We start from the raw sequence: 12431 nt of genomic DNA, 5'->3' as shown, positions 1-12431 counted from the left end.
GGAAACAGGTTCTGCGTCGTCATCCAAACGACCACACCATATTCCTTCCTGAGCATATCCAGTGCGCTTGTCACATGCCGCATCGGATGGTCCTCCCAAGCGATCCTAGAGCGCTCCATCTCCCACCTGTCCGTCCAGTAGAACGCAGTTGCCGAATCGAGAAAAAGCATGCACATCTCCTCTGTTTTCATCTTTTCCCTATGGTAGGCCGGCAGACCCTGGAGTGTAGCGGCGAGGGAGAGGGTGCTCGTAGGCCGGAAGAGATGCAGTTTGCGCAGAGCGGCGCGGACCGCGGTTGGGACTGTGTCTGCTGGGAGGGAGGTGCTGTCGATACCTGGGGTGAGCGAGATCCGAAGACGGATATGGTGCTCAAGATGTTCTGCAAGCCTGGTCACGTCCCACCGGTTATCGCAGTCCAGTACGATTACGCTCTTCCCCCTTCCGCCGAGGAGGACCATGTCTCCCTCCGGGAAGAGGAGAAGCTCAGGAGGGAGGATAGTAGTCATCGTGAGGAAATAGAGGAACTGGGTCTTTCCCCCCGCTGAGGCTGAGGTGAGCTCGATCAGGTCCCCGCGGGCTAGAGAGGAGCGGGAGGGGGAAAGGATGGCGTCTAGCGGGGAGTGGAACGTTGGTCCTGGGGGGCATGCTAGAGGTAGGATTAGGATCAGGATCACAGTAGGTGGCAGAGAGCATCCGGGCGAGGTTCGTACTCTTTGTCAAGACCGCTGTGACGAGCTTGGACGCGGATGAGAAGGGGAAATGCACTTGGAGTCAGCTTACCTCTAACGCTGATGAGGAGATGATGTCCTGAAATATGTCGGATGACATGGTGGTCAAGTGATGTTACTGTAATGTGCGCGACGCGCCGCGTGAAGTTAAAAAGTCATCACGTGCAGCATCCCTTGGAGAACTGCACAGAGGGGGGAAATGATGGCAAATGTAACAAGTTCAGAACACGGCCGCAGGAAGACGACGTGCTCTGTTCATGTTGGACGAGGGGAATCCTCTAAATGATATACAGCACGAATTATTATTTGGTGCAATGCGGTCGTCGCGCGGCTCGGAGGCATGCATAAGGTTTGTCGTGTGCGTAGCGTGTGGGAACGTTCTGCACACATTTACTCACACGGTTGTGCCTCGTATCACACGTCGAGGGCGCCTGCAGGTGAGCATTGCGATTGCAGCACTTACTTTGTTTTGAATATAAGGTTGCCATCCCCATGATGAACAGAGCACAGGTACGAATCATCCCAAGCATCCTGAGGGAGACCTCTATCAAACTGTGGTAACCCGACCATCGCCCAGCGTGAGATACAAGCAACACACGTTCACGCAGCTCGGTTCACCCTCTCCGCATTGATCCCGATCAGACGTCCACGCACGTAATTTCGGTACGGTACCGGCGGGGGTGGGATCATTATGGAAGGAAGCCGGGATGGGATGAGGGTGAAACTGGTGTGGAAGCCTGTGACAGAAGCCGGGGACGAGAAGATCGAATATCAGGTATCAGGTATTCAGGTATTTGTATTTTATTCGGAGTGTCATGCTTATTCCTAGCGAATATCGGTGCCGAGATGTCGTGCCAAGACGAGGCGAGACAAGTGAGAACGGTGAGAAAATGAACGAGGAAGCACGGGAGAAGCGTGTAGCCGTAATCATTAGCTCGGTCTGGAGTATGTGCTTGACGTCAGAAGCGCCCGTGGGATGGTTCGAGCCATTCTCCGCTTTTCGGGGGCATGTTGCGGGTGTTTGGCGCGGGGTGGTTGTGCAAAGAGGAATGTGGTGGTCGTGAGGCACTAAGATGAGTATAAGTAGATAAAGTTTGTTGAGTGTGTTGTAGATGGAGTGAGGATGAGATGAATGCGTTGTGTATTAGAATGAGAGTGACGACCGATGACCGTTCTACCGGCGTGATTGGTTCTGTGCTTCTTTCTCACGTGAAGTGCTTCTATTTCGCCCAGAGAGAGCGAAAGAAGCGCCTTTTGACGCACTGCCTCACCTATTCTACCCCCATCAACGCCGTTCTGCTCATCCTCGGAGAATGAGGACCAAAGTGTATAAAACATCGAAGGAGGGGCGATGTGAGCGCTCACTTTCTTCACTCTCCCCCCCCGTGGTAGATCAACGACGACGACGAGGAGAGAGAGAAAGAAAGAGAGGCAAGCACAGTGTTGCACACGCTAGCTGGAACTTCTTATACCCTCCGAACAACGCCAGCAGGACGACGACAACCTTCCTTTCCCCTCTCCTTTTCTAAGAGGAGACCCATCAGAGGATAGACTCTGTGCGCTGTCGCTGACTATTCTACATCGACCCACTCTCTCTCTTTATCCCACTCGCTGGCTATCACTCGCCTTCCCACGTGCTCGCATCTCCCTTTCCTCTTCTTCATCCCTCTGCTCTCTCTGCTATTCTCTCTACGCTGGCCCCTCTCACACGATGGCTCCCCTCCTCGTCCGCCTAAGCAGCATTGCTCTCTCCAACGCAGGAATAACAGAAACGACCTCCCAGTCAAACGCGACCTCCCTCCCACCATGCCCCGACTCCCCCTCATCAGGCGCATTCTCAAATTCCTGCAACCCCACACCAGACGACTACCCAGCGCACTACTCTGCCGGTCAGCTAGGTGTAATAGGCTTCGTATCCTGCGCAGCTGTCCTCGTAGCAGCAGGAGGCTTCCTCTGGTGGGCATATAAGGGTCGCCGGCGAGCAGCAAACCCCACAACGACGAGCGTCTCAGTCGGTCTCCCCCCAGCAATAGGAGCGCAGCCAGTACCTCAAACAGTCCGGATCCCCCGCTCAGCCTTCGCTAGGCGAAAAAAGCGCGTACCAGCGCTCGCCCGCACTCCGAGGGACAACACCTCGGAGCACTCGCACGAGCTGCAGCCTAATCCGGCCCCTGCCCGGAATCCGGACGGGACGATTAGGGACGAGTGGGACGAAGAGGGTCTAGAGACGATGGCGACGTGGGAGACGGTGGACACGCTTGTTGGGGAGAAACCGGAGGGAGAGGAGGGGAAGGACGAGACCGGGGTTGGGGAAGTGCCGATTGCCGTATGTCTATCTCTGAAGTTGTGGGCACTTACTGATGCACTACTGTAGATCCAGCGACTTACGCTTGGCCCCGTGGCGGAGACGCGGGAAGTGCTGGCAGAGCCTACCCCGCCTTCGCCGGCATATCATCCCCCTGGCGCTCAGAGATCGCAGTACGTCCCCGTGCCAGAGGTGGACCCCAAGACGCCCACAACGCCCAGTCACCCGTCTACAAGCCGGTAGCTGCCCCTGCCTTCCGGCAGACAACACTTCCCGCCCTCGATTTCCTCGCATGGTCAAAAAACCATTAATCGTTCCCTTCCCATCCCGATCATCACTCCGCACTTTCGCAAGTCACTCAATGTACTCTAACCCCCGCACGCAAGAAAACCCAAAAAGAACGGTTCAGTCTCAGCCTTGGGTCTCTGGTTCTTCCCCTTCTTCTCACTTCACTCTCATCTGTTGGTCCAGCTAATCGGTCTCTGGTCTCTGGTCTCCGGTCTCTTTTCCTCCCAATTCGACTTTGACGGCTCGGCTCTCGGCTGTGATATTTATTCTCCTTCTTTGCAGTTGGTTGTCCCATCCGCATCCGACTGGGCCTGGGATCCTCATCCGGTGGGGAGGGAGGCTCTAGGCGCACATGGCCTGTCCGTATCTCCACAAGAGCTGGCCTTCGGGCCCTCCAGGTCTTTTCCGACTCCCAAGCGGGTCTAATCTGTAATTCTTCTTTCGCTTGTCACACCCGCCCGCTTGGAGCGTCTTTCATCCACTTCCACTTCTCGTCTTCCTTCCCCTTTTTTGCACCAGCTCAAGCTCGCACAATTAACAGTGCATGTCATGAATCATGGCAGACTGATGTATGTCTACTTTGTCTCTTGTCTACTTTGTCCTCTCTGTCCCGTAGGACAGGGATAGGAACTACATAATCCCCTTGGGCCAGAAAGTAAAGTTGTATATTTATCACAGAAAAACAGAACAATCACATGCTTTCTACCTCTCTCCCTCGCCCCCTCTATCTGCTTCCTGTGTGTACAGCGTGCCAGCCTGAAGTATTCGTACTAGAGATAGCGGGATGATTGGAATTCGCAGAATTATCCACCATGCGCCGCCTCCACCGGGAATGGCGCGACGAATTCGGGCATGTTGGGTACTGTGCTGGCTGGCCCATCCAGGTGAGGGGTAGGCGGGGGGGCTAGACCGGGCAAGGACGGAGCGTGCGCTGGGTGACTGCATGACTGGGGAGGTATTGCGGGTTGATCGGTTTGCGAGAAGCGTAGGATTGGGAGTATGTTGGAAGAGACGTGTCTTTCATGGGATTGTTTTTGCGGTTTTTGGGAAATAAGGAGGGGCAAAAATAGGCGTAGAACGACGTCGCGTACGGCGGTAGATTGATTCGCGGCTCTGGAACAGCAGATCGCCCATTCTCTAAACTTGCTCAGTGAACTGCCACCGAGAATAGCAGCGTCTGTCCGCAAACAGTCCGAACTGCTCCGGCCAGACATTTGGCCAGTGATGACTCCAACACGTATCCAGGTATGTGGCAAACGAAAGATAGCAACCAAGGTACCCTGCGATACGGGCGACATCGGATGAGAAAGATACGAGATCTGATGGTTTGTGACTTGAAAAAAAACGATGCCAGAGATGGTAATGCTCGTATCCAGATTGGGAAGGATCGGGGTGCGGAGATAGGCTGGCGACGCGTGCAGGCACGCGGGTAACCGTCCCTGTCGGCGTCGTGCAAGCCGCCCGTGGGATATGAAGGAGCTGGCGTCAGGGTTGACAGTTAACAAGAAGAAGAAGAAGAAGATCTCATTCAGTCATAAGAGATGTGGAGATACTTGAGATGAGGTCTCGACGCAGAAGACAGTTGTCGCTGAGGCAGCTATACAGTTCTGCTTCCGGAGGGGTCGACGCCTGAAGCTGTGCCGGTGATGAGCAGCTTTCAAAAGCAGAACACAGGTTTTGAGTGCCAAGAGAGAAACGCGTGTTGAAGGTCCGAATAGAATTCTTTACAACCGAGAAGACGACGATGGAGAACGAGTGATACCCATGGCGAGAAAGTCGCGTCAATGGCCCGTCAGAGCCGAGCACTCAAATTCTTCCGGAGGAGCGAGGTCAGCCTTCGAGTGCATACTGCATAGGGTGCAGAGAGATGTGAGGATGGTATCGATTGAGTTGTGAATAGCGGGAACCTTTGAGAAATCTTTATAGTTGCGAATGAGAAGGGAGGAAGGTCAGGGAGGTGTTGTGGGGCGTCACAACTGGGTGTGAAGGGGAAGGGCACACAAAAGAGCTTCTTTTATGCAGACCCTTTCTCGTTGTCTTCCATCTGAATCCGTTGCGCTAAATCTGAGTGGAGAAAGATGATTGGTTGGCGTGTGTGATTGCCCGTTGAAGTGTCAGTGGCCAATCCAACGCAATTCCTCTGTTTACAGCTTTTCCATGCCCTTCCATGAATAATTTTACAGTATGATGGGGCGACACCGACACACCTACAAACGCTCATAAACTCGCCAAATTGGCAGGGGCAAAAGAGTAGGAGTCGTTCTCTCTTTCTCCCCCCCAATTGCCAGCGACCATTCAGGCTATTCATCCACTCTGCCTAAACTAGATTCTCCCCGAGAGTAAAACAAAAGCGCTGTGCTCTCCCCTTCCTTCTCTTCCGTTTGCCTCCTTCCCTTTCACCCCCCTTCTCTTGTCCTTTATCCCATATAACCCCCGCCCATCTTGCGTCATGTCCATACGCATCCCCTTCGTTGGCACCTTCATCTGCACCGTCGCCCCTCCCCCCGAAGCTCACATCCCCCCAAGACGTACCCCCTCCGGTAACTGGGTCCTCTCCTCCTCCCCTGCCCCTCCCTACTACTCCGAAACACTCGACCTCGAGAATTTTGGCTACAACAGCATGCTCACCGCCCTTACCGAACCCGGCCGTCCGCGCGAGTACGCCGACCCCCGCGAACTAGCGGCAGGGGCACGCGAGCTCGGTCTCCCCAATCCTCTCCCCATGTACTGCCACGAAGCCGATGAGCCGAACGAGCCTGACACGATAGCCAAAAAGCTATTCATCTTTGGGTTCAGTACGTCGCCTCTCTCCTATGACAATGGCAGCGTTACTAACGAACATGATTAGTGTTCCCCCTGCTGTGGCTCGTCGGTGCTTGCATCCTCTGCGTTCCCCTGCACGCATACCCGCTCCCCCCAACCTCTCCGGACCATCCCGACAACTCAGCGACCACATCTCCCACCTCCGAGTCCTCGGCACCAGAGTACACCAAAGACCCCCGTCCAGCGAACCTCGATACCGTGTGGACGCAGCCGCTGATCGACCTCTACGGACGCGCAGAGCGCCATTGGGCCTGGAGGTGTGTCTGGGCGCTGACGTCGCTCTGCTTGCTCGGGACGACTATTGCGTGCGCACTGATGGGCATGCGGGTGATCTAGGAGAACTGGTATTTCCAAACAGAAATGCGCAGATTATGCGATGATAGTTAGCTATGGTACATTCGAAATATGTTTCTTTCTTGGGATGTTGACGTACTTTCCTGTATGCGTGTATTAGTACTATGTCATAATTCAGTCCGCGCACCGGCTGGGATACTTATGCACATTGCGTCATGTATGACGAAGGATGCCTTTGAAGTCGATGCGGCTTTAGAGCCACCTTTGTCGCCAGGTAGATTTGGCTCGAAGTGCATATGATCTTATCATGGCCGTGGTCTACAGTGCAGACCTGCCTTCCCTGCTTGTGATATAGAATCGTCATGCAGAATAAACGATTGATATTATCTGCCCCTCGTAGCTGAAACCCATGATGAGACGGCCGGCGGGCACAGATCCTCAACTTACAGAGCATATTCGCACTGAGCGACCTTCGGAGCTTGGCCGAGCGTCGCACAGATGTCTCTTCCACGTATGTATCGTACAAGATTGAGGTCTTCTAGCACGGCACTAGAATTTACTTCGAAGGGTCGGTGTCGACACTTCGACGCTGATATTGACATACTCTAGACGAGTTGGAACGAGTAGGGCATAATCGCACTTGAGACCACTCGGTGTCAAGAGCAGCTAATGGCTACTCTATTTCGTATTTTCCCCCTCCGAAGTCGAACTTGGGGAATGATACAAGTCGCTTAGAGTCTGGTGGCAAACACAGCAAACCAGAGCAGTCCCACAGGCGTGGAGGGGTTATCATTCTGGTGTATACCTACAGTGATCTACAGTCCAAATTCCATCAATACAAACACTAGACATCCCCTAGGAAGGCACATTACTCTTCTGCACTTCTCCTCGGACTCGGGCTCGGCGTCCATCTCGCCCCTCCCAGTCTTCCACCACCAGCGTTCCCGGGCCTCGAGACTCCTTCCCAGCCACTAGTACGAGTCATGGCTTCCGCACGTCTCTTAGCTGCTGTCCGCTGCAGCTCCTCTCCCACTCCGCTGCTCTTTGCGCCAGCCCGGCTGAGCAGACTCTTCCCTGCTGCGCTCAACAAGTCCCCACGTTTCGCGCTAGGGATGAAAGAAGGTGGCGGCATGCTCCCTCTCCCGGTGGGCGTCCCCGCCCATGCGGAACGAACAGTGCTCGGTGTCGAGTAGACAGAGGCCGCCGGTGTAGACGCATAGAGCGCTGCCTTCTCCCTCAAACTACGTGAGGCGGTGGTACCCAGCCGGCGTGCGAGATCATCTCTGGGAGTTGGGGGAGCTATGCGGAATGGGCTATTTTCGACTCCCGCCTGGCCGTCACCTTCCGAAGGAAGCGCGCGTGGAGTTGCTGACAGCTTGCCCCAGGTCATGAGCTGCTTCAGTCTTCCTGGTCCGAGCATCTCCGGAGACGGGCTCGGAATAGCGTCCACCAGTGGGTAGGATCCCCGTGGGCCTTCTGCTTCTGAGGGGCCGTCGCTTGACAAAGCTGAGATGTCCCCGCGGATAGTGCGCGAGATCCTGCTCCTTGATGGACTGGGCGGTTCCTGTATCTTCTCGTCTTCCTGTTCCAGCAAGCGCGTGTTTGAGTGGTTGATCACCTTCTGTGGTGCCGCTGCCGAGGAGTCGACGCCAGGTGCAGGAGGAGGAGGGGGATGATAGGGCGATGAGTCGGCGTCGGGTGGGAACATGAACGCGTTCCGAGTCTTGAATGTCCAGGTGGGGACAGTGGCAGAACGTTTATCCACCGTTCGTGAGAGAATGTTGTTCGGATCCCACGGGCCCGATTCAGGCTCCTGCGGCGGCTTGGGAGCGCTCGAAGAGCTTGAAGGGACAAGTGCTTTGTCTTCATCGCTATCCAGAACCAGCGCAAGAACCGATGCTTCGTCGTCTTCATCATCATTTCCCGTACCCTCTTCTGTAATAATCTCCGTCCCCTTTTCCTTACCTCTGGTCTTGTCGGATCCATCTGTGAGTAACTTCTGTTCGGCGCCTTCTCCATCCGATGGGGCAGTGATCAGTCTCGCTCGCTTCTCCTTCCACTCCAGTGCCTTCACTTTGGCCTTCTGCTCAGCTTCATAAGCCCATCCCCATCTCTCCTTCCTTTTCTTATTCTCATCATCTAGGATACTTGTGAAGCTGGCGTTATCTTCGCTCGTAAAGTTGGTTTGGAAGTCGTCCAGTCCCAGACTGCCGTACATCTCTGCATGCGTCCGTTTCCTGCTTTGCGGCTGGAGACGAGTTGAGCCTAAAGGTGTAGCAGCATATGAGGAGGAGGCTAGGGGGGTCCTATCGTTCAGCGCGGTGAGGTGCCGCACACTCGACGTGATCCGTTGTTCGTCACCACTATCCAGTGCGGCGAGATACTCGTTCGTAGCGTCCATCCCTTCTATAGATGGAAAGAAATCGCGTGCAATGATATGCGAGAGCGCGGCGGTGTATTCATCTTCCTGAAAAGGGTATTAATTTCGCTTTCGAACAGTATGCGTTGCTGATGAGACGCACCTCGAGGACGACCTGCTGATTGAGTGACGTTGGTCGCTCAGAGAAGGGGATTACCTGCTGGCTTGTCGACGCCATCGGTATATTGGTCGACGTTGATGGTGTCCGACCATAAGTCGACATGATATCAAGTTGAGTAACTCGACGAATGGAGTACTTTGAGTCACAGCTACGACACTAGACATGCCGCGTGGCGCCAGCAGGTAACACTGCCACTAATTCCGGAGCCGAAGGCTGGTTTCTCCGGTGCCCCTAAGTTGGTACTGTACAGTACCTCGGGATCAAAACTTCACTCAGCTTCTCTCGTCTCCTCGACATCGCATCACACGCCGTCGGCACAGAGTCGCTCATCGTCCCTCAAAGGTCAAAACTAAAAGATGGTGAGTTTGCATACCGAATATTGAGAGGATAATAGCTGATTGAGGGAATAGGATACATCCACCAAGGCACCCGTCAAGCTCGCTCGTGTTATCAAGGTGCGTCCGGTGCCATCACCGTGCCAGTGTGGGCGGGCAGGTCAATGTTAACACCGTGCTAGGTTTTGGGCCGTACTGGCTCTCGGGGAGGTGTTACGCAAGTGCGTGTAGAGTTTATGGACGACACTTCGCGAAGCATCATCCGTAATTGCAAGGGGCCCATTAAGGAGGATGACATCCTGGCCCTGCTCGAGTCGGAGCGTGAGGCTCGGTACGTCATACAGCCCTCTCATTTGACGCATCTCGCTGACTCTATCCATAGTCGTCTGCGCTGAGCATTACTGGTCGTCGTTTTCTACTCTTCCTTATGTGATGTAGGCCTGCCTTTCGAGCCAGGCACGAGATGGTGATGCTGCAATGTAATCATTCTGCACCCTCCTTTTGCAACCATGGACCTGTCATGCGCCTTTCCTGGTCGTCTGCGCACCATTTCTTGGTCTGCAATAACTTGCAAATGCCGTTGATATAAGGAAGGGCTAAGTCGAGCCGTTCCCAGTAAGGTCTAAATGATGCTCTCGTTTAGGCTGCGTTCTCTCGGGCGTTTCTCTCATGTGATGTACTCCGTTGCACAGTGTCATTGGGTACTGTTCTGGCTGGGATTCGACAACTCTCAGATTAACATTGTGGTATGCTCCTAGTGTGGCTGGTATTCGGTCCTTACTCGATACAAGTGCGTTGCCTACGCTTCCGCGGCGAGCGCGCGCAACCATAGCGGTCGACCGGTGACGAGCCGATCGATCAACTGTTGACCGAGCGCGTTCTCCCGTGGATCCGCGATGGCCGTCTCTTGGGTCGTCCCAGCCAGGAGAGGAGGATTCAGCAAGCCTTCCGTGTTCATCGCGCTTAGCAAGAGCCACATCCACGTCTTGCACGTGTTCCTAGCCCAGTGAGGACTGAACGGGACGTCTTCGGCGAGAGTCAAGATGCGCTTGCGCTGCAGGGCGGTGTAGTTCCCGAGTAGGAGCTCGGTGTAAGAAGTAGAGGCAGCCTCGACGGCGCGGATATCGTCCGTGTAGTGCGCATAGTCGCCGGGGCTACCAGTGAGGTGCACTCGTCGTTCGACGACCTGCTGGACTCCGTGCTCCATCATTGTGCCGATCACCCATACCATGTAGACGTGAGAGGGCATGTCTGGCTGAGCTTGAAGGATATCGGGAGAGACGTCCAGTCGAAGCTGAACAGGAAGGTCTTCCGAGGGTTCCTCTGGGAACTTATCTCCGACCCAACGATTTGCAGCACGGACGGTAGCATTGTTATGCTTTGCACGGGAGAAGATACCAGGACGAGAGCGGGCCTCGGGGTTTCTCATAGTGGTCATTGTACCCGATAGTACGGTTGCAACGCGGTCCTTGTAAGAGGCAGGTGATCTAGGCGGAAAATGAGGCACTTTCTAGCAGAACCAAGGCGAGCACGCACCAAGTTGAGCTGTGTTCTCTCCGGACGGTGATAGAGATGTGTCTCTGTGGAAAGAGTAGCCTGCACAAGCGATTGAGTGCAGAGCCAGGCCAACAACCACTAGTGCTCAACAACAATAAGACAGGTCCGTGAGTTGCGCGCCGACTGGGTCGGACCGAGCCCGGACCTACTCACAGGTCACGCCCTCCCTCCTCCGGACCATATAGCTGGCCATGTACTCTCCTCTCCACGCTCTCTCTTACAGCTCTACCGGACGCAGTTGCCAAATCCCCTATAACCACTCAAATATTTTGTACTGCCTACGATCGTGACTATGTCGACCAAGAGGATAACCGTGACCCTCTCCGACTTGGCGAAGATGATCGACGTCTCCCTCCTGCATCCGACAATGACAGACGCAGAGATCATCGCCGGTCTAGAACAAGCGAAAGAGTGCGCATGCTTTTCCCTACCATAATCAATCTACCGAGGCTGACAGACATGAAGATACAACACTGCGACTGCGTGCGTTAAACCGTATTCGATCCCTCTGGCGAAGGAGTATCTCGCGGGCACGAGCGTCAAAGTATGTCCTGTGATCGGCTTCCCCCATGGGAACAGTACGACCAAGGTGAAAGAATTCGAAGCTGTCGAGGCTGTCGAAGCGGTTCGCACGTCTCTCTGCTCCTGCGAATGCGGACTGACGTGACTAGGGAGGAGAGGAAATAGACATGGTGATCAATATTGGGAAAGCGCTGAGTGGGGAGTGGGCGTATGTGGAGGACGAGATCAGGGCAGTGAACGATGCTGTCACTTCACGCGGTGCGATCCTCAAAGTGATATTCGAGGTGCGTGACCCTGGCATCCTGCTTCCTGAGCAGAGCAGCCCAGAAGTGACTCTTGCATAGAATGATTACCTGCAAGACAGGCATATCGTCAAGTTGTGTGAGATATGCTCGCGCGTACGCGTCGCGTTCGTCAAGACCTCGACCGGGTATGGGTTCGTCAAGGGCGAGGATGGGAAGTACACCTACAAGGGGGCGACGTTGCCTCATCTAGCGCTGATGCGAAAACAGTGCGTTCCTGTTACTTGTGTTGTTCAACTCTTAGTGACACCGGTGTTTGCAGTACCGACCCGTCAGTACAGATTAAGGCTGCAGGCGGGGTTCGAACGCTGGACGACCTGCTCCGAGTCCGAGCACTCGGGGTCACGAGAGTAGGCGCGACAGCGACCAAGGCCATGTTAGATGAAGCAGTCAGAAGAGGGATTGGGAAGGAGCCAAAGGAGGTTGAAGTCAGCTTTGAAGGAACGGAACTGAGCGCGGGGGCCTATTAGATTATGATACAAGAATTGAACTCGGTCATCAGGTATTCACTGTCTGGAGGGAGCGGTCGAGCCACTGTATCGCGAGGAACGCAACAGCCTTCTATTACAGGCGAATGCCAAGCTTAAGAGATACACACATTCAGCACACGATCCATATGCCCGGATACGATCCCTTGACAACCTCATTCACTCCGGGATCACTGCATTGCTACCCCTATCATTCTCCGGCCCACCTGCTGATCAAACACGATTCTACTGACATTCCAGTTCAGATCA

At 54.5% G+C, this 12431-nt stretch overlaps 6 protein-coding genes across 6 annotated transcripts; 4 read left to right on the top strand and 2 right to left on the bottom strand.

Annotated features, from left to right (window-relative positions):
* Nucleotides 1-2439: 2439 nt before the first annotated feature.
* On the top strand, nt 2440-3953 carry DACRYDRAFT_101033 (uncharacterized protein; the record flags this gene model as incomplete). The annotated part of the gene is made up of 2 exons (XM_040767512.1): nt 2440-3054; nt 3103-3953. 2 exons carry the CDS (start codon nt 2440-2442, stop codon nt 3274-3276), a joined length of 789 nt encoding a protein of 262 aa, XP_040626793.1. The 3' UTR covers nt 3277-3953.
* A 1809-nt stretch (nt 3954-5762) lies between these two features.
* Nucleotides 5763-6480, top strand: DACRYDRAFT_117521 (uncharacterized protein; the record flags this gene model as incomplete). The annotated part of the gene is made up of 2 exons (XM_040770400.1): nt 5763-6116; nt 6170-6480. Exons 1-2 carry the CDS (start codon nt 5771-5773, stop codon nt 6478-6480), a joined length of 657 nt encoding a protein of 218 aa, XP_040626792.1. The 5' UTR covers nt 5763-5770.
* An 826-nt stretch (nt 6481-7306) lies between these two features.
* DACRYDRAFT_101031 (uncharacterized protein) lies at nt 7307-9201 on the bottom strand (the record flags this gene model as incomplete). Its single annotated transcript, XM_040767511.1, has 2 exons — nt 8961-9201; nt 7307-8905 (listed from the first exon to the last, which is right to left on the bottom strand). The coding sequence occupies exons 1-2, from the start codon at nt 9078-9080 to the stop codon at nt 7307-7309; spliced, it is 1719 nt and encodes a 572-aa protein (XP_040626791.1). The 5' UTR covers nt 9081-9201.
* Nucleotides 9202-9394: 193 nt separating this feature from the next.
* DACRYDRAFT_55315 (uncharacterized protein) lies at nt 9395-9708 on the top strand (the record flags this gene model as incomplete). Its single annotated transcript, XM_040775313.1, has 2 exons — nt 9395-9433; nt 9496-9708. Coding segments are annotated over 2 exons (252 nt in total), but the record flags the coding sequence as incomplete, so codon positions are not given.
* Nucleotides 9709-10028: 320 nt separating this feature from the next.
* DACRYDRAFT_23443 (uncharacterized protein) lies at nt 10029-10887 on the bottom strand. The gene is made up of 2 exons (XM_040773242.1): nt 10850-10887; nt 10029-10800 (listed from the first exon to the last, which is right to left on the bottom strand). Exon 2 carries the CDS (start codon nt 10749-10751, stop codon nt 10113-10115), a length of 639 nt encoding a protein of 212 aa, XP_040626789.1. The 5' UTR covers nt 10752-10800; nt 10850-10887; the 3' UTR covers nt 10029-10112.
* A 251-nt stretch (nt 10888-11138) lies between these two features.
* On the top strand, nt 11139-12164 carry DACRYDRAFT_95740 (deoxyribose-phosphate aldolase; the record flags this gene model as incomplete). The annotated part of the gene is made up of 5 exons (XM_040777315.1): nt 11139-11281; nt 11336-11495; nt 11542-11676; nt 11737-11903; nt 11957-12164. The coding sequence occupies exons 1-5, from the start codon at nt 11163-11165 to the stop codon at nt 12162-12164; spliced, it is 789 nt and encodes a 262-aa protein (XP_040626788.1). The 5' UTR covers nt 11139-11162.
* Nucleotides 12165-12431: the final 267 nt, after the last annotated feature.

The sequence above is a fragment of the Dacryopinax primogenitus genome (assembly GCF_000292625.1).
Source record: "Dacryopinax primogenitus strain DJM-731 SS1 chromosome Unknown DACRYscaffold_14, whole genome shotgun sequence".
NCBI classification, from domain to species: Eukaryota; Fungi; Basidiomycota; class Dacrymycetes; order Dacrymycetales; family Dacrymycetaceae; genus Dacryopinax; species Dacryopinax primogenitus.
Note: the sequence above shows the minus strand (reverse complement) of the source record. Positions and strands in the feature narration are given on the sequence as shown.